The sequence below is a fragment of the Hemiscyllium ocellatum genome, chromosome 4 (genome assembly GCF_020745735.1).
Source record: "Hemiscyllium ocellatum isolate sHemOce1 chromosome 4, sHemOce1.pat.X.cur, whole genome shotgun sequence".
Classification (NCBI taxonomy): Eukaryota; Metazoa; Chordata; class Chondrichthyes; order Orectolobiformes; family Hemiscylliidae; genus Hemiscyllium; species Hemiscyllium ocellatum.
In genome coordinates this window covers 87,410,045-87,434,723 of record NC_083404.1, presented here as the reverse complement: position 1 = coordinate 87,434,723, position 24,679 = coordinate 87,410,045, and the positions used below count along the sequence as shown (strand labels likewise).

Genomic DNA, 24,679 nt, shown 5'->3' with positions numbered 1-24,679 from the left:
GCATACTCAAGGTTTCTAACAAAAACATAAGTTAATTATATTTCACCTTCAGGACAGAAGATATCAGCCCTTTCACTGAACTTACTGTTTCCATCAAGAAACCAGAGCGCACCAATTGCATTTGGCTCCTTTGATCTGGAAAATCTACTTCAATAATTTTGGGCAGCACACTGATTAGCACTGCTGCCTCAGAGCGCCAGAGACCTGGGTTCAATTCCCATCTCAGGCAACTATCTGTGTGGAGTTTGCACATTCTCCCTGTGTCTGCGTGGGTTTCCTCCGGGTGCTCCAGTTTCCTCCCACATTCCAAAATTGTGCAGGTTAGGTGAATTGGCCATGCTAAATTGCCTGTAGTGTTAAGTAAGGGGATAAATGTAGGGGAATGGGTCTGGGTGGGTTGCTCATTGGAGGGTTGGTGTGGACTTGTTGGGCCGAAGGGCATGTCTCCACACTGTAAGTAATCTAATAATTGAAACCTTTCTCGTTTACATTCCAAGTTCAAAAAAATTATCCAAGCTCTTTTGAAATAAACTGGTATCTGCAGAACAGCAATCTTCAGTGTGGATATCTTTTACCATCATCCCAACAATGTAATATAGCTTTTCCTTCCAATACATCTCTCCAAGTCTGTATTAATTGTAACTACTTCAGGGTTGTACACCAGTTTCTCAATCAAATATTTCCATATGTCCATACTTAAAATCCAGTTCTTAAAAGTAGAAATTATATCACAAAAACATAGATTATATCAAGTTGAAATGTTTTGATTCTTATACATTAAACTCCAGAAGAACTTTTCTGTCATTAAAACAATAGAAGAATTGCCACCTTCATGAGGTAAATGGGCTAAGTGCTACTGAGGTGTGGCGATCAGATAGCCCCTGCATTAATCCCTATTCCAAGGGAATTATATTTAATTTCAGTCAGCACAGTGGCTAAGGTAGAATGGAAATAAGGTAAGTCAAGGTTGCTGTCCTTGGTTGTGATCAGTAACTTCACTTTGACGCGTAGCTATCACTTACAATTAGCAACAACCAAACAAAATCCAGATATACAAAGGTATTACAATGAGATTCCATGTTATAAGAACTAAACACCATTTTTCACTTGAGCAATTCCAATCCTCCACAAGACTGACTTTCATCCTCATGAGACAAGGTCAACTTTAAGTTCACAAATTTGGTTATTTATAAGTTGTTAAACCATAGTAGACAAAGAAATATGTGAAATGACTCTTCACAAATTATAACTTGACCCTGTATCCATTTTTATAACAAATAGAGCATATGTCACACAAGCAGGCTAAAATCATGTATTGTTTTGGCCAAACATGTACTATCCTTTGAAGAAGAAGGTAGAAAATAATTTCTTAAAATATACATTAAAGTTCTGGAGGTAAGTTTGCTCGTTGAGCTAGAAGGTTTGTGTTTTCAGACAATTCATCACCATACTAGGTAACATCATCAATGAGCCTCCAGATGAAGCACTAGTGGCACAGCCCACTTTCTATTTATATGTTTAGGTTTCCTTGGGTTGGTGATGTCATTTCCTGTTCTTTTCTCAGGGGCTGGTAAATGGGGCCCAAGTCAATGTGTTTGTTGATAGAGTTCTGGTTGGAATGCCATGCTTCTAGGAATTCTCATGTGTGTCTCTGTTTGGCTTGTCCTAGAATGGACGTGTTGCCCCAGTCGAAGTGGTGTCCTTCCTCATCTGTATGTAAGGATACTAGTGAGTGTGAGTTATGTCTTTTTGTGGCTAGTTGATGTTCATGAATTCTGGTGGCTAGGTTTCTGCCTGTTTGTCCAGTGTAGTGTTTGTTATAGTTCTTGCAAGGTATTTTGTAAATAACATTAGTTTTGTTTGTTGTCTGTATAGGGCCAAATACATTGACTTGGACCCCCATTTACCACTCTCTGAGAAAAAGAACAGGAAATGAATCACCACAGGAAAGGACATCACCAACCCAAGGAAACCTAAACACAAATAGAAAGCGGGCCATGCCATCAGGCTCACTGATGTTACCTAATATGGTGATGAAACATCTGAAAACGAACCTTCCAGTTCAGCGTGCAAATCAAATCCAGAACCTTAACCTGAGCTACAAATTTTCTCAAAACTTGCTAATATATTAAAGTCTAATACCCAAAGAACCAGATCACACAGTGGAATATACATGTCCTGAAATCAAACACAGAGAAATCAAAGAATCTCTACAGTGTGGAAGCAAGCCATTCGGCCCATCGATCCACACCAATCCTCCAAAGAATATCCAGATTGAGCCCCCAACCCTATCCCTGTAACCCTGATATCCCATGGCTAATCCACCTAGTCTGCACATCCTTGGATACTATGGGCAATTTGGCATAACTAATCCACCGAAACAGCACATCTTTGCAATTTTTTTTCAGATAGCAGAGATAAATTTTGAATTACTGTAGCATAAGTGATGTGTTTGTTTTCATTAAATCAAAAAAAATCAATAACCTTCATTCAGCAAGGTCGTTGTAAAGGGAACATGATACTAATAGTTTTACAGTTTTTATATTGAGTGATACAATGGATTATAGGACCCTGAGAAAAAGAAATAGTAGCATAAATAGACCATATGACCAAATGAGACTGCTCCAGCATTTGACAGGATAATGGCCAACCATCAATTCCAATTTCCCGCCTGTTCCTACTTCCCTCAAGATCAAAAGCTGGCTCAGCCTTAAAGGATTCAATGATGTAGTATCCCCAACCTCTTAGATTTAAAACTGTTTGAACAAAATAGTTTCTCATCTTAGTCCTAAATTATCAAAACCTTTCACCAAGACTTTGCTTCATGTTTAGATTCCTTGACCAACATAAATAATCTCTCTGCTTCTACACAATTCCTTCAGAATCTTGTATATTACAATCAGAAATATGATAAGCAGGTAATGCTTCATGATGCTTGTATAAACTTAATAAGTATCCCTTCATTAAAATACAATGCAGCCCATCTTATTTTAACTTAATTAAAATATTTTAAAACACAAACCTTGACATGAAATTTCTATTGAGGAATAATTAAGCAATGATTTTGTAAATGTTAGATCAAGAATTGCATGAAAGTTACATACCTATCAGAATAACAGGTCTCACTCCAGAACTGCTTAATAAGTTTTCAGGGATGATAACAGTTTCCCCTGCAGGGATGGCTTGTGGCTGCAAAACTCCGGCTACGATTGACTGAGGAACAGGCATGGGGAGCAAAGCATCTATGCAGATAAACAGTAATGAAATAAAGCAGTTTTAATGTTGCTGGAAAAGCTCATGTTAAAAAGAATATATCACCAAAGTAAAATGTTTTCTGGAACATGATACCCAATTGAAAATGTTTACAAGCCATGATAGCATGTGGTACTATCAAAGTATACTAATAGGCTCTAGGTCACACATATTGTCTACCAGCAAGACTTCTTCTCAGAGGTCAATGCTTGTCTCAATTTGCCACCGTGTCGCACAATTATAAACATACACATCATTAAAGCATAGTGCTTTTAGAGGAGTAAACTGAAAAATGTCATGTACATGTGTCCTTCTGAGGTATCAGTGATTGGACCAGCATGGCAGCTGACAGTGTAAACCAGGCGGGTTAAATTTGCTCCAAGATATCTTGAAATAGTGAACAAGGCTGGCTCTATGGCAAGTTCAATAGTTTAACATGGAACTACATCTTAGTGTTGTCTGGTTGCCCACATTTCACAGTGTTAAAATTACAATTGATCCATCATGTCTTTAACCTCACAACCTCAGTCAGGCTGGGTCAGAGAGCAAGGTATGCTGGGTGAACAAGACTGGAAGGATGTTGGGTTATTGGTAACAGAATTTTAGATCAGCTATTTAGAGTGGAAGTTGGAACATTGGACAAGTGGACATTTCTATTCATCGAGCACTGTAACAAATTGAGACAGATTGAGAGAAGTGGCAGTGAGGTGAGTATCATCAGAGTATCTGATGAACCTGATGGTGTACTTTCAGATGATGTCACAAGGGACATATAGGTTGAAAGGATACATTAATTATGGGATAAGGGGCATTTTCAAGATGGCAACCTGCAACTAGTGGAGAATCGCAGAGATCATTGCTGGGGCCATAATTATTTACAACATATATTAATGACTCAGATGAGGAAATTGAACATACTATTGTCAAATGTGTGAATGACACAAATAGATGGGAATGCAAGTGGTGAGGATGGCATGAAGAGTCCGCAAAGAAATACAGACAGGTTAAGCAAGTGGGCAAAAACTTAGCAGGTCCAATATAATGTGGGAAATGTGAAGGTATGCACATTGACAGGAAGAATAGAAGAGCTGAATATTATTAAAATGGAGGAAGTCTGCAGAAAGCTGAAGAACAGAGAGATTTGGGAATCTTCATCCACATACCACGAAAAAAAAGCCAGCATTCAAGTTTAGGGAGTAATAGGGAAAGCAAATGAAATGTTGGCCTTTCAGAAAGAATGGCAGAAAAAAGTAGGGTGTTTTGCCAAAACCATACAAAGACTAGTCAGTCTATAGATGGAATACCGTGAACATATTTGGATCCCTTATCTGAGGAAAGATATATTGGCATTGGAGGCTGATACAGTATGGACAGACTGGCTTATGAGGAAAGGTTGAGTAAGTTGGATCTGTAGTGATTGGAATATAAAAGAATGAAGCAAGCTTATTGAAAAATACAAGATTCTTAGGGACAGAGCAGATGTGGAAAGGTTGGTTTCTTCATGGATGAGTCTAGGACCATTGGGCATAACTTTAGAATAAGGGGTCACACATTAAAGAGGAGATGTGGAAGAATTTCTTCTCAGAGGGCAGTGAATCTGTGCAATTTTTTATGAAAGAGGGGTGATGAGGTTGGATTGTTAAATATATTCAAAGCTAAGATAGACAGATCTTTAACCAGAACAAGGGTAATACGGAAGAGGCAGAAAAGTGAAGTTGAGGATTATCAGACCAGCAATGATCTCATTGAATGATCGAATAGAGTCAATGGGCTGAATGGCCTACTTTTGCTCCTGTGGCTTATGTTCTTATCTAGTTGGTTATGCAAGAAGCAGCAATGGAAGAGGTCATTAGTTAAGCTGATGGGTTTTTATGCATATCTTACCAGATCTTGTCACTGGCTGCACAGCTGGAACTGGGGCTACTGCAGGTGCAGATATGGGGGACCCAGGTGACCAGCCACGATGACGTTTCTTAGGTGGCCCAGAGCTTGTCATAATGACTGTAAATAATGAAAGAAAGGACTTTAATCTTTTTTAAGGAATAAACAAATATTTAACTTCCAGTACATAATACTTTTAGACGTACTGTGATGAAGTTGAAAACGGTGATAAAATTAATCAATACAGCTAGTCCGACTGTTCAGAAAACCTAAGAAAATTCACAGGGAGGAAGAATGGGGAATAAATGCATAAGGCAAACATATCTGTGCACAGGGACCAGCAAGGCCATTTGAAAAGCAAACCAAAGGGGTTATTACTGGAGGGATAAAACTGAAAAGGTGAGAAAACTCTATTTGCCGTTGGTTAGACTGTACCTAGTGTTCTGCATGCAGTTCTGGTTGTCATGTTACAAAAAGGGTACCAAGGCATTGGAGAAGATGCAGAGAAAGTTTATGAGAATAGTATGAAAAATGATTGTCTATACATATCAGGAAATGATCAACAGGCTAAGACTCTTCAAAAAAAAGAGCCTGAAGGGTGACTTAATAAAGATCTTCAAGATGACAAAAGGTTTCAATGATTGCATGCAGAGGGACTGTTTACTCTTGTGGACATCAATATAACTGCAGGCCATCAATATAAGGTACTCGCCCATAATTTCCATAAATGTAGAAGTTTCTTTACCAAAAGAATGTTACCACAGAGAGTGGCTGAAGTAAATAAAAAAAGAAGGAAATAGACAGCTACAAAGATAAATAAATGAGAGAACATGGGAGGAAGTTCAAACAGAGGATAATTACGAAAATGGATGGCTGGAACAAACAGCAAGTTTTCATGTCATATACTTGACATGATCATAGTTATGTACTTCAAGGGGAAGAACCCACACTCTTGCTAGGGATTCATAAACTGTCCTATTTCTTTGCGTAAGTAATGGGCTGCCCTGGCCCTTCTAAACCATAATGGTCATTGGTTTGGAAGATGCAGTCTCGGGAACCTTGGTAAATTTCTGTAGTGCATCTTGCAGATGGTACACACTGCTGCCACTAGTGTTGGGGGTGGAGGGAGTGAAGGTTTATGGATGTGGTGCTAATCAAAGGGGCTGCTTTACCCTGGACAGTATCAAGCTTCTTGAGTGTTGTTGGAGCTAAATCCATCTAGGCAAGTGAGGAGTATTCCATCACTCACGACTTCTCCCTAGATAGGGAACAGGTTTTGGGAATCAGGAGATGAGTTACTCGGTGCAGGTTTCTAGCTTTTGACCTGTTCTTTTAGTTTTGTGGTCAGTGATAACTCTCAGGATGTTGATAGTGGGGCATTCAGTAATGCCTATGCCCCTGAAAGTCAAGGGGTAACGGCAAGTTTCTCTCTTGTTGCAGATGGTCATTGCCTGACATTTGTGTGCCGTAAACATTATTTACCATTTGTTAGTCTAAGCATGGATACTGTCCACGTGTTGTTGTATTTAGACATTTACTGCTTCAGTATCATGAATGGTGCTGAACGTTGTGCAATCATTTGTAAACATCCGCACTTCTGACCCCATAATAGAGGAAAGGTAATTATTCAAGCAACTGAAGATGATGGGGCCAAGGTTCCCTGGAGGAACTGCAAAGATGTCCTGGAGCTGTGATAACTGACCTCCAACAACCACAACCAATTCCCTTTGTATTAGATTTGACTCCAAACAGTAGGGCTTTCTTCCTGGATCCCATTGCCTCCACTTTGGCTAGGAATACTTGCTGCCACACTTAGTCAAATCCAGCCTTAGATTAGATTACTTACAGCATGGAAACAGGCCCTTCAGCTCAACAAGTCCACACCGACCCAACCAGACCCATTCCCCTAACACTATGGACAATTTAGCACCCGGAGGAAACCCACGCAGACACGGGGAGAATGTGCAAACTCCACACAGTCAACTGCCTGAGGCGGGAATTGAACCCGGGTCTCTGGCACTGTGAGGCAGCAGTGCTAACCACTGTGCCACCTTAATGTCAAGACCAGTCATTCTCACCTCACCACTGGAATTCAGCTCTTCTGTCTATGTTTGTACTAAGGTCCTGATGAGGTGCTGTGTGACAGTAGCAGGATGTAAACTGAGGGTCAGGGAGAAGGTTATATCTAAGCAAGTGCTATTTGATATCATAATTATAGTACTTGCATCAATTTAATGCTAATTGAGAAGTTGTAACTGGCTGGGTTGGATTTGTGTACAGGACATACCTTGGGAATCTTCCACATTGTTAGGGAGATGTCAGTGTTAGCTTGGTTAGCTAACTTCTGGAGCACAGGTCTTCTGTACTGATGCTGGAATGTTGTCAGAGCAGACAGCCTTTGTAGTATCCAATTTTCCAAGCATTTTTTTTTAGATTAGATTAGACTTACAGTGTGGAAACAGGCCCTTCGGCCCAACAAGTCCACACCGACCCGCCGAAGCGCAACCCACCCATACCCCTACATTTACCCCTTACCTAACACTACGGGCAATTTAGCTTGGCCAATTCACCTGACCCGCACATCTTTGTGACTGTGGGAGGAAACCGGAGCACCCGGAGGAAACCCACGCAGACACGGGGAGAACGTGCAAACTCCACACAGTCAGTCGCCTGAGTCGGGAATTGAACCCGGGTCTACAGGCGTTGTGAGGCAGCACTTTCGTGATATCAAGTGGAGTGAATAAAATTAGCACAAGACTGCCATCTTTGAAGCTGGGGGCCTTTGCAGAAGGCCAAGATGGATAAACACTTGATACTTCTGGTTAAAGTTTGTTGTAATTGCTTCATTCTTAGCTGATGTGCTAAGCTCCCATCAATCCTCCTCCAACAACTTCATTAATTGTCCACAATGATTTACGACTAAATAGGCAGGACTGCAAAGTTTAGATCTAATCCATTGGTTGTGGAATCACTTATCCCTGTCTATCACTTGCTGCTTATGCTGTTTAGCATGCACCTAGTCTTGCTTTGCACCTTCACGAGGTTGACACCTCATTTTTATGTATGCTCGGTGTTGAACCTGGCATGACCTCCTGCACTCTCCACTGAACCAGGGTTGATCCCTTGCTTGATGGTAATGCTTGAGTGGGAGATATACTGGACCATGAAGTTGCAGATTGCATTGGAGTAGAACTCTGCTGCTGCTTTTGGCCCATTTTGCTTCATACATGCCCAATCATGAGTTGCTAGATCTGGTCAAGTCTATCCTATTTCGCACTTTGATAATTCCACGCAACATGATGGAGAGCATGCTCAATGTGAAGAAAGTGAGGACTGCACATGCTGGAGATCAAAGTTCAGAGTGTGGTGTTGGAAAAGCACAGCAAGTCAGATAGCATCTGAGGAGCAGGAGATTTGATGTTTCCGGCATAAGCTTGTGGGATGGGGTGCCAAGAGTTAAATGGAAGAGGAGTGGGATTGTGGAGGGAAGGTAGCTGAGAATGCGATAGGTAGATGAAGGTGGGGGAGAAGATAGCAGGTTGGAGAGGAGGCTGGAGTGGATAGATAGGAAAGGTCAGGAGGGCGGTGCCGAGTTGGAGGCTTGGGACTGGGATAATTTGTGGGGAAGGAGAAATGAGGACACTGGTGAAATCCACATTGGTTGTGGCTGCAGGGTCCCAAGGCGGAATCCTTCCTCCAGGCATCCTTCCTCCAGGCGACCTGCAAGAGCTTGGCAGAGTGGGATGGGGAGATGAAGTATTCAGCCACAGGGCAGTGGGGTTGGTTTGTGTGGGTGTCCCAGAGGTGTTCTCTGAAGCAATCCGCAAGTTGGCATTCTGTCTCCCCAATGTAGAGGCGACCACACTGGGTGCAACGAACACATAGATGACACTGGTGGAGGTACAGGTAAATTTCTGTCGGATGTGGAAGGATCCTTTGGGGCCTTGGACAGAGGTGAGGGGGAGGAGTGGGCGCAGGTTTGCACTTCCTGCGGTTGGTGGGGAAGGTGCCAGGAATGGTGTGTAGGCTGGTGGGGGGACGTGGATCTAACGAGGGAATTGTGAAGGGAATGGTCTCTGCAACATGCTCAATGTGACAGCATTTTGTTCAGATACGGTGCAGTGGTCACTCCTACCACTACCAATAATTGTGACTGGACATACCCAGGGATGGTGACAGTGCTGTCTGGAATACTATTTGTAAGACATGATTGTGTGCGTATATCTATGTGTAATCATGTCAGATTGTGGCTTTACTTGTCCATGACTTAGCTCTTCCATTTTGGCAGTAGCCCCCAGATGTTAGTAAAGAGGACTTTGCATCTTTGACCGGGTTGTGTTTGCTTTTGTCAGCTTTAATGCCTGCGGCTAATGTCAAATGGTCATTCTGGTTTCCTTCCTTATTTCCTTTCTTGTACTTGACACAACTGTTTGACTTGCTAAGACAGATCAGAACAGAGCTAACCACTGTGATGTGATTTGGAGTCACATGCAGGCCTAACCAAGTAGGGATGGCAGATTTCCCTTCTCAAAGGACATTAGTGAACAAGGTGAGCTTTTATGACAAGGGTTTTATTAGACTTTTAATTCCACATTTCTTGTTTGCTCTCACCGGATCTGAATTCCACTATCTCCAACAGTGAGATGTGAACCTGGGCCCTTGGAACATTAACTGGATCTCTGCGTTATTAGTCTTGTGACAATAGCCACTAAGTCATCACCTCCCTGTAATGAATTACTTCACATTGAAAATATTCCATCTTACAATTATAAATTTCCTTTGAAATATTGGAAGTGTCAGATTGTATCCCTGATTTGAGAGCACACTTAACTATATGACAATGAAGGATGTAATTGAAGCTGAATGACTGTATCACGAGTGGTTTGGATATGATCACATACATCCACAATGCACATGAAGCTTATTTTGTGAAAAAAAAAGTTATTATTGATTTAATGGTTTAGCTCAAGCACAAAGTCTTTGATCTATTATTATAAAAACAAAAGCAAAAGGATTAGAAAATGCTCTTACTGTTATCTCCTGAGGTCAAGCCAGGACTTGATGAAGTTGAAAGGGTTTGAAGCCGAGGTGAAGAAGCACTGAACAGATTGGATTTTCCACCATTGCTGTTACTATTGGTATTACCATTAATTCGCACAGATCCAAGTGACTGGCCATTTGTACAGGCAGCTAGATAAGACATAAATCAGGACTTATGAAAGAAAAGTTGACATTATATATTTTAAAGAAGGTTGTACCAAATTAATCTATAATTAATATTAATAAATGTTTAAATTACCACACCATTCAACCAAGTTTTTTTAAATATCATCGATATGCTGACCTGATGTTAAACTGGGGTTTTTCCTTTGTTCTGTTTTACTATCATTAATATTTAATTTTGTGGGTTTTTTTCTGGACATGCCTGCTAAAATAATTTATGTACTAATAATTTATGTGGTGGGTGGCAACTAATGAGGAAAGTATTTTTGGAACCTCAGTATGATGAAGGATATGAAAATGTTACACAAATCTCACTCATAATTAAATTTTATTTCTGTGAAATGAAAAGTAAATTCCCAGTTTGCTAAAATTCTTTAAGTTAATATTCCCTAAGTAACATTTGTGACAGACAACTGTCAGGCAATGACCATCTCCAAAACAGGAGAGAATCTAACCCTTGACATTCAATGGAATTTACCATCATTGAATACTATGTAAATGCAATGGCTAAGAATTCTGAGGTGAGTCACTTGAATGGATAAATAGTTGAGCTGGAAAAAGCACAGCAGGCTAGGTAACAACAGAGGAGAAGGGGAGTCAACATTTCAGGCCAGAACCTTTCATCAGGACTCTCTCAATGAAAGTGAGTCCTTTGCTGAGGACTGACTGTTCATCGTCAGTGAGGGGGAGCTCTGGGGGGGCTGGGACTTAGTGTTGAGTAGAAGTTGGGAATGGGGGTGGAGTTTATCCCTGGGATGGGTATGTGCATGGGAACGATTTCAATGGAACGATCTGAAACATCGACTCCCCTTCTCCTCTGATGTTGCCTTACTGGCTGTGTTTTTTCCAGCTCAACTCTTTATCCACTCTGACCCTCCAGCACCTACAGTTCTCACTATCTCTGAGATGAGTAAGTTACCTCCTGAGATACTCCCTGAAATCTGTACACCATCTAGATAGCAAATTCAGGACAGTGATAAAATTCTTGCCACTTGAGTGGACTAGATGAGTGCAGTTTGTACAACACAGAAAAAGCTTGACAATATACAGAACACAGCATTATATTTGATTGGCAGTTCAACCACCACCTTCAACATTCACTCCCTTCACCACCAACACAGAGTGACAGCAATGTGAACCATCTATAAGATACATTGCAGTAACACACCAAAGCTCTTCTACATCACATTCCAATCTCTCAACCCCTATTACCTCTAAGTACAAGTGTATTAGATTTATAGGAGAAAGTGAGGACGGCAGATGCTGGAGAACAGAGCTGAAAATGTGTTGCTGGAAAAGCGCAGCAGGTCAGGCAGCATCCAAGGAGCAGAAGAATTGACATTTCGGGCATGAGCCCTTCTTCAGGAATGAGGAGAGTGTGCCAAGCAGGCTAAGATAAAAGGTAAGGAGGAGAGGCTTGGGGGAGGAGAGTTGCAAGTGCGATAGGTGGAAGGAGGTTAAGGTGAGGATGATAGGCCGGAGTGGGGGGTGGGGGCGGAGATGTCAGGAAGAAGATTGCAGGTTAGGAAGGTGGTCCTGAGTTCGAGGGTTGGGACTGAGACAAGGTGGGGGGAGGGGAAATGAGGAAACTGGAGAAATCTAAGTTCATCCCTTGTGGTTGGAGGGTTCCTAGGCAGAAGATGAGGTGCTCTTCCTCCAGCCGTCATGTTGCTATGATCTGGCAATTGAGGAGTCCAAGAACCAGCATGTCCTTGGTGGAGTGGGAGGGGGAGTTGAAGTGTTGAGCCACGGGGTGGTTGGGTTGGTTGTTCCGGGTGTCCTAGAGGTGTTCTCTGAAACATTCCGCAAGTAGGCGGCCTGTCTCCCCATTATAGAGGAGGCCACATCGGGTGCAGCGGATGCAGTAAATGATGTGTGTGGAGGTGCAGGTGAATTTGTGGCGGATATGGAAGGATCCCTTGGGGCATTGGAGGGAAGTAAGGGGTGAGGTGTGGGCGCAAGTTTTGCATTTCTTGCAGTTGCAGGGGAAGGTACCGGGAGTGGAGGTTGGGTTGGTGGGGGGTGTGGACCTGACGAGGGCGTCACAGAAGGAGTGGTCTTTTCGGAACGTTGATAGGGTAGGGGAGGGAAATATATCCCTGGTGGTGGGGTCCGTTTGGAGATGGTGGAAATTACGACGGAATGATATGTATATGGAGGTTGGTGAGGTGGTAGGTGAGGACCAGTGGGGTTCTGTCCTGGTGGCGATTGGAGGGGCAGGGCTCAAGGGCAGGGGAGCGGGAAGTGGAGGAGATGCGGTGAAGAGCATCGTTGATCACTCTGGGGGGAAATTGCAGTCTTTGAAGAAGGAGGCCATCTGGGTTGTTCGGTATTGGAACTGGAGCTCCTGGGAGCAGATGCAGCGGAGACGAAGGAATTGGGAATATGGGATGGCGTTTTTACAGGGGACAGGGTGGGAGGAGTCTAGGTAGCTGTGGGAGTCGGTCGGTTTATAGTAAATGTCCGTGTTGATTCCGAAAAGACCACTCCCTCCGTGACTCCCTCGGCAGGTCCACACCCCCCACCAACCCAACCTCCACTCCCGGTACCTTCCCCTGCAACCGCAAGAAATGCAAAACTTGCTCCCACACCTCCCCCCTTACTTCCCTCCAAGGCCCCAAGGGATCCTTCCATATCCGCCACAAATTCACCTGCACCTCCACACACATCACTTATTGCATCCGCTGCACCCGATGTGGCCTCCTCTATATTGGGGAGACAGGTCGCCTACTTGCAGAATGTTTCAGAGAACACCACTGGGACACCCGGAACAGCCAACCCAATCACCCCGTGGCTCAACACTTCAACTCCCCCTCCCACCCCACCAAGGACATGCTGGTTCTTGGACTCCTCCATTGCCAGACCATAGCAACACAACGGCTGGAGGAAGAGCGCCTCATCTTCCGCCTAGGAACCCTCCAACCACAAGGGATGAACTCAGATTTCTCCAGTTTCCTCATTTCCCCTCCCCCCACCTTGTCTCAGTCCCAACCCTCGAACTCAGCACCACCTTCCTAACCTGCAATCTTCTTCCTGACCTCTCCGCCCCCACCTCCACTCTGGCCTATCACCCTCACCTTAACCTCCTTCCACCTATTGCATTTCCAACGCCCCTCCCCCAAGTCCCTCCTCCCTCCCTTTTATCTTAGCCTGCTTGGTACACTCTCCTCATTCCTGAAGAAGGACTCATGCCCGAAACATCGATTCTCCTGCTCCTTGGATGCTGCTTGACCTGCTGCACTTTTCCAGCAACACATTTTCAGCAGTAACAGATTTGTAGGAACAACACCATCTTTAAGTTCCCCTCCTAGTCACACCCAATCCTGACTTCGAACAATACTGCCATTTCTTCACTGTCACTAGGTCAAAATCCTGGATCTCTCTTCCAAACAGCACAGTGGATGTCTCCATCTATTGAAATGGTTCAAGGAAACTGTTCATCACCAAGTACATGGTTAAATCCTAAGATATTTAGAATTCTAACAACTTACACCTTAAAAAGAGGGCATTTAGCACATTATGCTTGTTGAGCAATTTTGGGCCCCATCTCTCAAGAATGATGTACTGGCCCTGGAATGAATCCAGAGAGGTTTCAAGAGAATGATCCCAGGAATGAAAGGCTTAACATATGAGGAACGTTTGAGGACTCAGGATCTATACCTGATGGAGTTTAGAAGGATGGGGTGGAGGGAGATTTAATTGAAACTTACATAATACTGAAAGGCTTGGATAGAGTGGATGTTGGGAAGATGTTTCCATTAGCAGGAGACACCAGGACCGGATGGTACAGCCTTAGAGCAAAGGGAAGACTCTTTAGAATGGAGATGAGAACAAACTTCTTCAGCCAGAGAGGAGTGAATCTATGGAATACATTGCCACAGAAGGCTGTGGAAGCCAGATCATTCAGTAGAGTTAACTTAGATTCCTGACTGTTAACGGAATCAAGGGTTACAGGAAGAAGGTGGGAGAATGGGGTTGAGAAATTATCAACCATGATTGAATGGTCAGCAGACTTGTGGGCCAAATGGCCTATAATTTCTGCTCCTATGCCTTATGGTCTTAGGCTCTTTGAAAATGCTGACAGTCTTGGTACAACATCTCTGTTTTTGTCTGTAACTCTAAGTTCCTCATCCTTAATGCCTCTAGAATTAATATAATGAAATTATTTATGAAATGAGCTTCCATTCTTTCATCTGTATTCCACATCCTGGCAACTCTCAATCAAACAATTCTTACACCCTCCCCCCCCCCCCCCCCCAAATCTGGATCATGTTCCTGTGATAATAAAATCGATGATATTCATCCAATTATCAGCATAAGTAGCATTTCACTAAGTATTCTACCAAAATCTCTCATCACCTTCCTCTAATAAGTCACCTCTTAGCTTTCTCTGTTCCAAGCAGAACAACTTTTCAAATAACTCATCCCTGGTAACATCACAATGAAGCTTCTGTGCACCCTTTCTGAATCCTTTATATCTTTCTTGAACTGTTGGGATCTATCTTGTTACTGAGAAAGCCAGATGAAGGGGTTTGACCAATTACAATATTTATTTATAGGGAATACATTTAAATTGGGGAAAATTGGGAGCTTTGCCAATCAGGCACTCTCACTGAGCACAGCTCTACGCAGGAGATACAACCTATAACATTTATTCTATAGCTTAACGTACCACCATGTCTGAAAACAATTGAAGGGAAAATGAAGTAAATGAATAAGTAGAGATAAGAGGATGTCATGCCTGGACTTTTAAACTCAGCAGTGTGCATGAAGAAGGAAAGGCTGAGAGTGGAGAAGAAAGAGTAAATAATAAATGCCTTCATTTCATTCCAGTGGTAATGCAGCAACAAAGAAAACAGATCAAAGAATTACAAGAAACAAAACAAAAACTTCAGCTAAGTAGTGATTTCAATGAACAGATATATGAAAGATTATTGTGTGACTAACTCCAAACATATAAGCCGGTAGTTAAGTCAACTGTTTGAGGAAGTGCCAAGTGATTTAAGATTCGCAAAAAGACAAGTTAAACTGAATGAGTGATCTTCAATAGCTTTCAGAAACCCTCCCTTCCCCTCCCCATGCCAGTCCAAAACCACCAATGTTAGGGTCCTTTAGCAAGCAAGATGGTGTACCTTAGCAAGTTTTCCTAAAAAAAATTCCACAGTTATAGAACAACAGAGAAAAAAAAAACTAACCTGTTACTGGAGGTTTCCCAAGGTGTTGCATGGTGACAGCCAGAGGTTTTGCTATGTTGCCATTCCTGGACAGGTCTTGGCATCCTGGGTAATTGGCAGCAGATGATACTGGACACAGATTAAATGTTGACTCTGTAATGTATGGAGTATTATATTTTAAACAACTTTAATTATTTCACAGTACAGCTAAGAGTTTTATAAAATTGAATACTTGTAACATTCAGGCCCCCAACTTGATAATGCAGCCTTTTTTTTAATCATTAATCTGCTCATACCACTTAAATTTATGATCAGGATCTGTACCTTCAATAACACCAAATCACAAAAACTTAAGTGACATTGAAATATTAGAAGAAACGTAAGAAAATAAAACATTTCTAATAAACTTCCAGCTGTTGTTTAAAAAAAAATATATGATTTGGGATATTTTTAGCCACTATGCCAGTGAATTGATAATTAAGTAACTATAGAAAATAAACAGCTTGTTCAGATGTCTGCTGATAAGTATAATAGCTAATATAATGCAGAACTTTGTTGAAATTATTTGCAGTCACAAGTTGCTCACACTGTAGTAAGTTCAGCTATTTCTAACAAGACACTTACCAAACCCTCCAAGTTGACTGGACCTAGTTCTACTACAACATTTAAATAAAACAAAATTAAGTAAAATAAAATCATTCAATAAATGTGCCTTTCACACAACACACACAATTACATTTTATATCACCACCAATTTTACATGACGGTACAACTTTACTTTTATCTATGCTGTTATTTCTTTGTCTCTCCACCTTTCCTTCATGCTAGTTAATGTTTCTCTTCCTCATTCCATAAATATCAAATATCAATAAACTTTTGCCAAGGATCATAATAACAGAGCCCCTGCTACACTATGTTAAAGGAACTCCTACTAGGGTTAAGAAGAGTTCTAACTTTAGAAATGAACCATACTGGCCTGGGAAAAATAAATCAGTTCCCATTTCCCTCTTGGTCACTATTGATGGAGCTGATCTTGGCTAAAAGTGCTATTTGGGCACTATAGCTGCTCTGTGCATCTTTAAGGTAAACTCACTAAGAATGGGCATTGAGTTACAGTTCCATGCAGAAACTGTCAACCTATATTCCAACATAAGCCAGTGTATTTCTGAGAATGGAGGACAGAACTAGAAAGACAGTAGCAGTCTTTAGGTAGTTTGACCCTTCTGTACGAAGATACAAGGTTTGTCCAATGATTTTTTACAAATTAGACTTTAATCTTAGCCACAATACTATCAGAAAAAGCTGAGTGAAGACCGAGTTTCGTGCAGGGACATAACTGAAAAGGACATAGTTAGCTTCGTTTATTCTTGGACAAAGTTCTTCCTGATCACTTTGAAAGCAGTGTAGAAGTGATTGGATGTGGATTTAGTTTGTTCCCTTCTCAGAAACCCAAGGAAAAGGAGATGAAAGAATATTGTAAACATACAAATCTCATGTTCCCAATGAGAAGCCACTCTGTTGTGCCAAATCATTAATATTTCCCCATGCAAATTAGAACAGATTCCCAAAAAGCAGGAGTCCTACCCACTGTGACAAGTCAGTGTGCAGATTTCAATGTATTTAAAGGGAACCTTCCCCTTGTGTGAAAAAAAATCCAGCTTATTACTTCACACTGTACTGCTTTCATTTATGTTGTGTCACAGATAACACAATGTCTACATTGTCAAGGTGAAGAGAAAATGACACCACTTATATATCAAGTTAATAATTTCAAATGTTTCACATTGCACATCAGATTTTGAATCCATGTACTCAGCAACTGTAAAAACCTACCTGTCTGAGAACTAGCGACAGTAGTGCCATAACCACTGGATGACACAGTGTCTATATTTGGAGAAGGCGCACCCACAACTGCAGCAACCGACTTGGTAGAGGGTAGTGCAGATGAATAACTGCTAGGCGACTGACGAGTCCGGCACTCTAATAACATTTCAAAGGAAGTGGTATTATTTTTAAATCAGTGTCGGACTTACTGGCATTTCATGGCTATGCATGTGCTACACATTTTAAAATAAAAGCAAGGCCTCACACTGGACACAATCTGAAGCACAGTCAGTTTCTACACCCAGTTCTATCGTTTGCCAACACATATCTCTAAAGGTTCTTTATCACGTTAATGAAACAGCAAAAATAAATGTTAATACATACAGTACATTCCAAAGTCAGGTCAAAAGTCCCCTCTAACTCTCTAAGTTCAGTTGTGTCCCTTCAACAATTTTCACCTTTAATGAATTAATTTTGGCAAACAGTGTCTTTTAAATAATGATGTCCATTCTTACATGACAGAAGAATTTAGGCGAGGCACCTTCATTCCAATCCAACTCATTTATTTACATCGAGCTGTTGGTAGAAGAATGGACACCTCTTCAACACAACACTAAGAAGAATTAAGCCAGAGACTTTTACAGTCGAACTCTGGTATATGTCAGCCACATCCAAAATTTCTGGCTGAATTTCAGGAGTACAGTTTACACCAGTGTCATTTTGCTTCGGATCTTTACGGCCATTCAAGAATGAACAATTTTGTTCATTCTTTTGGGCTGGATTCAAACCTTCATTTCATTATTAAGAGGTATGATAAACTGAAAATCTCCACACAATTCAAAATTCAAGATTCAGATACTGCAATGAAAGGCAATTCAAAGTAGTTTGGACATTTTGCAATGAACTGTTCAGAGTTATTACGACATGCCTCTGGAGCAGGTAGGACTTGAACTTGGCTCTAAGGCAAAGCAATTTAGTTTGTTTCAAAAATAACTTGCTACCTCTCATATCATTGCCACTTGCTACAAATAACAGAAGAAATCTTCTTGTCCATTTGCAGGAGATAGTCCTTATTTTTCTGCTAAGTGCCATTGTTTAAATAATTCACTTTTTAAAGACTCTTTAAGGAGTCTTTGAGTATATCTTTTCCATTCTATTTTTACTGTACAGCTTATTCAGAATAATATAAGATAGCACCAAAGTAACTGACAAGTTATTCAGAGGCAGTAAAATAAATCCAAAAAAACTATCTGAAAATCATTGTTCAATACAGGACAAGTGGCTAAGCTGCTAGAATGCACCAGGTTATGTACTCAGTATAATTACCTTTCCAGCAAATCAGTGGTCCTTTGGAGAAAATACCTTGAGAGTTTTTGACCAGGTAATATTTTAAGTGCTTCTGCTTCTTCGGCTGGGTTGTCAGCTTTAAGTTGATGTGATTGGAAAACTCAGTGAAATACCGAAATCCTTTCTCTCCACAGCCAATGCAGTTCCCCGAGAAACCTGTCGTCATGGGAACAGACGTAAGAACAGATTGTGAGCATGCTGACTTATATGGATATGACTTAAGCTTCAGGAAGAAAAACACTGCTTGTTTTGAACCTTTTCAGAATCCCCATGGCTTATATGGCTAACTGTGGTGCTTCACGTCAACCTGATTACTACAAAATAAGGAACCAGAGAAAGTGTGGAGATTTGTGCAACATCAATGCCAGGCAATGACTATTCCCAATAAAACAGAATCTCGTCACCATCCCTTGATAGTCAATGGAATTTCCATCACTGAATGCCCAACTATCAATATTCTGGTGTAACCATTGACTGGACCAGTCATACAACTACCAAGGCTAAAAGTGCAATTCAGAGATTAGGAATTCTGCAGTTAGTAGTTCAACTCCCAGCTACAAAGGACATAGAAAATGGGGGCAAGAGTAAACCATTTGGCCCTTTGAGCCTGCTCCACCATTCAAGATGATCACAGCTGACCCTTCAACTCGTGATGTTCGTGCTTTTACTCTATACCCTTTGACACCTTCAATCTTAAGAATCATATCTAACTCCTTCTTGAAAACAGTCAATGTTTTGGCCTCAACCTTTTTCTGTGGAAGAAAATTCCACATGATCTCTGGGTAAAGAAATTTCTCCTCAGATCAGTCCTGATGAGCCTGTATCCTATCCAAAGACGAGATCAGAAGCTAGTTATGTTCCCTCAGGAATTTTTCTAGTCAATATGGACCTTCCACAAAATCACGCACAACTGGGCAGAAATTCCCCAAAGAGTTTGCCGATCAGCGGCTGGAAGTTTTCCATTGTCAGCAGCATTACGGGGAGTGGTGGCTGCCTCTTGTGATGTTCTTAAGGCTCGGACCAAGGATTAACATTGTATCCACCGGGTACAGGTGAGATGTGAGGGTATTGGCAGAAGGGAGTGGAGTCAAGGACAGGGGGCTGATTTTAGCAGCCCTTTCCCTCCCAATGTTCATAAATGAGTGAGCACTAAGTGTCCAACTGTGAGAGATGACTAGCTGCTGCCACATCTATCAAAGCAGATAGGGGCTTGCTGAGCTGGCTTTGGGAGGGATGGTGGTCCTGTTAAATTCCCAAGCTACAAACAGGTTCTGGAGGCACAAGATTGGCTGATGCTGAGTGGCTCATTGATGAGCCAAACTAATATTCTGCCATCAGCAAGTGGCACTCACATATTGATTCCTCTCTGCCCCAAACCTAATGAAGGCCAGGTTTCTTGAATCCTAGTATTCAAGGCAGTACTCCCACCTAATTCTGTCAGCCCACTTCATGCTTACTCCAGGCTCAGTTAAGTTCTGTCTAAGAAGTTCCAGTTGAGAATGATGTTGGTTCTCCAGTGTAACTTTAGTCTGTCTGGTCAGAACTTAATGTTCTTCCCTATGGCAAGTGTGTCCAAGGAAAGTATACAACATACACACAATGAACAAGACTCAATTCACCACATAATAATTCAAATATATGAAAATATAGAGCAGTATATCGAATCACCAGTAAAAGTTATTGAACAGTGACTGACTTAATTGGAAAATAATTTTCTATTAATGACAAATTATACCATACAATCAATTTTCAGCTAAATGTATTTAATTTGCTACAATGTGATCCATAATTGGAATATTCCCCAATTATGCAGTAGAGTACAATCAAGTATACTGTGTGAAACACGTTCAACATTAAATCTGTGGTAATTCTACAATTTCTGTCACCTGCATTCAAACAGTTCCATTATTATTTACTCAGATAGGTTGAATGCAACATAGGAGTGGGCATGATGAGCATTAGCTTTCATAGAGAGCTCTCTGCTTTGATAGATGTGCCAGCAGTGAAAGATTAGCAGAAAGTTTATCATCAAAAGTCCAAAATACCGACAGACATGCCCCTTTGATCATAAGAAATGGGGCAAGTCTCCTATTTGGAAATTTAAAGGACTACTTTAAATGAGAATTGGGTACCAGCCTAAATTTTTAAATCATTGGCCACTCTCTGGCTGATTGTGGCATCATCCTGTTTGTAGACATTTATACAAATGCAAACACACATTCAGAAGAAATCTGCTGTTTAACTGAAAAATGTGCTGTCTCACTACCAAATAACTTGCTGTCAGAAATAAGGTTATACTCACCTAAAAGTGCATTCTTTCCATTGTCATCTGGCAGAAAGCGTTTATCTACTGCGCAGATTAGAATGTGCTCAGGGAGATTTGGAGACTTGGCTCCTACCAGCACAAACCCTGGTGGAATGTCAATTTGTTCAGTGGAGAGTGATACTAGACGCAGGTCTTTGCCAGCTTGGCAGAAACCTAAATCAAAGAAAAAACATTATTAATTGATAAACGATGTGACTTATTTGAACAATGTTTCAAAACAAATCAACAAATATATTTTAAAATGTTCCTTAGGAAATGAAAAAAATGACTTTGCTTTGAAATAGCTTTAAGTGTTGGGTGTTAATATATTTGTGTGCTTATCGGGTTAACAATAATGTAGTGGCTCTATTAATCCAGAGGCCAAGCATAATGCTCAGGGCAGAAGTTTCAAATCCCACCAAGGCCACTGTGAAATTTCAATTCAGTTAATAAAATTTGGAATATAAAATAAATCTCAGTAATGGTTACCATGAAACTACTATCAATTGTTGGAAATCCAGCTGGTTCATCAAATGAATCTGCCATCTTTATGTGACCTGTTCTACATATGATGTTATACTCCAAACAATAACTTCATTGAAACAGAATTCAAGTCCATAATTATATGAGAGAGGTTTATTTTAATTAGCCAGGCACCATTAAATTCTCTCCCCATATTTATACAATTAAACTAAACACAAATAATTCTTCAGTCACATGTCCATCACCAGTTCTCTCATTCTATTATGTCTTAAGCATATTCACACTATATTAGATGAAAGTAGATCCTCTCTTCTTAGATAAATCAATCAATAATAAAACAAAGGTAAAGTTACTAGACCATAACATAACACATTCATCACAGATAAATGACTGGTGGTGGTTTAACCTGAGGGACACCATTCCTCAGGTAAGGGGAGAGGGTGGGAGACAGGGTCCTTCATGGCAATCTCATCGTGTGCAGGAATTGAACCCACCCTGTTGGCATCAGTCTGAGTTGCAAACCAGCCAACCAGTCAACTGAGCTAATCAAAAACACACAGAATGATAATAGATTATATTCTTCACACATTAAAAGTTGTGAATGTCCTTTTTTTCAAACATCCAACAGTTTTAAAACTTGCTGATTTCTTGACATGTCTTGGAAATGCTGTCAAGAGGACATTGTTCTTTGCAGACATTGTTGGTGGTCTATGACGTTATTTACAGAATTCTTAATCTCCCAAGCTTCTGTCCTGGAAGACAGCTGCTCTGTTGAAGTACATAGTTTCTTCCTTGTAGTATGCTTGATTTCTGGATCAGACAATCACTTTCTAACGGGAAGGGATAGTCTCTCTTTTTGCAGTATCCTGGATGCTTAAACCACATAATGCCTTCTTCTTGACTCTGTCTTGGATCTGTGAACATTGGTTTAGCTCACATGGAGTCATATTTAGATTATCTCCCTTAAGGTGCTTTTAAAGTTGGACATTTTTAGCCCATTCTCTGGTGAGAAAGATTGCTGAAGTCTCAGATATCACTGGCATTGACTGTTCTGCTTTAGAAGACAGAGAATTAAACATTTCAACCAGTCCTGCGAAGTCTGTGACTTCCTCTATGTTGACAGTATTAAATATGTTAGGTGCTTGGTTGTTTTTTCCTAAACAAAGCAGCTGATTATGGAGTGGAACTTTTTAGTACTTCTCACCTTTAATGTGGGAGTAAGGCTTTGTAGTTTATGCTTAGGTATCCGGTCATTTTTTTCTTACAAAACATCATATTGGATATAAAATTGATACACACATGAAAAAAAAAGAAAAAATATCTTCTTTGCCTTTGGCTGATTTTCCTAAACTGTTTTCCTTTTTCCTCAGGAATCTCTAACTTCACTTGCTGAAGCTTTCAGTTCTTGTTTTCATTACCTCCTTTGCTAAGACTCTTTATCTGCAATAAGAATTAGGTGTATGACAAATAGTGCAGTTCTCCAATATTCCCTCTCATTGAATCATGGGACAGGAAGATTCAGTCACACTGATATGTAGATCAAAAACAGCAAAGATCACCCAAATATTAACAACATAATCTGAGGTGCTGAATCAAAATCACACAGATAGGGTATTCTGATGATTGCATATTAAAAGTAGCAATTCTTAAACATTGGTTGAATCCTAACTTAAGTCCTTTATTACATATATTCAACGGTTATGATGAAAATGTCCTTTTAGAGTTGTTCCAAGATTAACTTTGCATGGTTTACAAATATACATATTCAAACACACGTATTACAATGATGTGTTTACACAAGTTTAACACCATCACGTTGGTACAACTGCCAACAAAATTATAATAGGAACATTAAGGCCATCAGCATGGCTCATGTTAATTGCAAGTTTTGCTGATAAATTTGAACAAAGTTACGTGATTCAACAGTTCTCAACCAGGCTGGGCACCACAGAGTTAATCTGAATTTCTGACATTCATTCAGTTGAACAGTGGTAGATTTTTCAAAAATGTCTCTATTTTCTCTCATGGTTCACATTCCTTTGTTTCTCTTTTCAGCTTCACAAGTTTGAACTTTTTCTTCTCCTAAAATTTATTTCATTTCCTCCTTCGCTTCTATGTTCCTTTATTTTAAAATTTGTTATTTTAAAATTTTCAATGATCCTCTTTCTCTTGTCTTCACTTTTGCTTTCCACCATCTTTATTTCGGTCTTTGTTTCATCTTCATTATGGTTTCTTTTTTCTAACTAACACTGGACTCTTTCCCTCTCTCCAACTTCTTCGCATCCATTGTACCTTTCTTCTTAGAGTTATAAAGTCATAGAGCTGTACAGCAATGGAAACAACCCCTTTTGTCCAACACATCCATGCTGACCAGATATCCCAAATTAATCTAGTCCTATCCTTCTAAACCATTTCTATTCATATACCCATCTAGGTGCCTTTCAAATGTTGTAATTGTACCAGCCTCCACCACTTCCTCTGGCAGCTCATTTCATACACGCACCACTCTTTGTGTGAAAACGTTGCCCCTTACGTCCCTTTTAAATTTTTCCCCTAAATCTATGCCGCTAGTTTTGAACCCCCCTACACTTGGGAAAAGACCTTGGCTATTCACCCTATCCATGCCCCTCATGATTTTGTAAACCTTTATAAGGTCTCCCCTCAGCATCCTACGCTCCAGGGAAAATAGCCCCAGTTTATTCAGCCTGCCTCTATAGCTCAAACCCTCCAACCCTGGCAGCATCCTTACAAATCTTTCTGAACCCTTTCAAGTTTCACAACATCCTCCCTATAGCAGGAAGACTAGAATTGAATGCAGTATTTCAGAAGTGCCCTAACCAAAGTGCTGTACAGCTGCATTATGACCTCCTAAACCTTATACTCAATGCACTGGCCAATAAAGGCAAGCATACAAACGCTTTCTTCATTATCCTGTGTACCCGCCACTCCACTTTCAAAGAACTAAGAACCTGCAGTCCAAGGTTCCATTGTTCAGCAACACTACCCAGGACTTCACAATTAAGTGTATAAGTCCTGCACTGATTTGTCTTTCCAAAATGCAGCACCTCATCTAAATTAAACTTCAATAGCCACTCCTCAGCCCATTGGCCCACCTGATCAGGATCCTGTTGAACTCTGAGGTAACCTTCTTTGCTGTTCACTTCACCTCCAATTTTGGTGTCATCTGCAA

At 40.8% G+C, this 24,679-nt stretch overlaps 1 protein-coding gene across 1 annotated transcript in view; it reads right to left on the bottom strand.

The window, feature by feature from the left end:
- The window catches only part of greb1l (GREB1 like retinoic acid receptor coactivator), a 135,827-nt gene that overhangs the window by 88,220 nt on the left and 22,928 nt on the right, over positions 1-24,679 (bottom strand). Inside the window, exons 3-9 of the mRNA XM_060824035.1 lie at positions 21,004-21,180; positions 18,681-18,857; positions 17,364-17,510; positions 15,552-15,683; positions 10,165-10,323; positions 5,137-5,253; positions 3,105-3,242 (exon numbers count right to left, since the gene is read on the bottom strand). Of these exons, the coding sequence (XP_060680018.1) occupies positions 3,105-3,242; positions 5,137-5,253; positions 10,165-10,323; positions 15,552-15,683; positions 17,364-17,510; positions 18,681-18,857; positions 21,004-21,180 (1,047 nt within the window). The remainder of the gene's footprint in view (positions 1-3,104; positions 3,243-5,136; positions 5,254-10,164; positions 10,324-15,551; positions 15,684-17,363; positions 17,511-18,680; positions 18,858-21,003; positions 21,181-24,679) is intronic.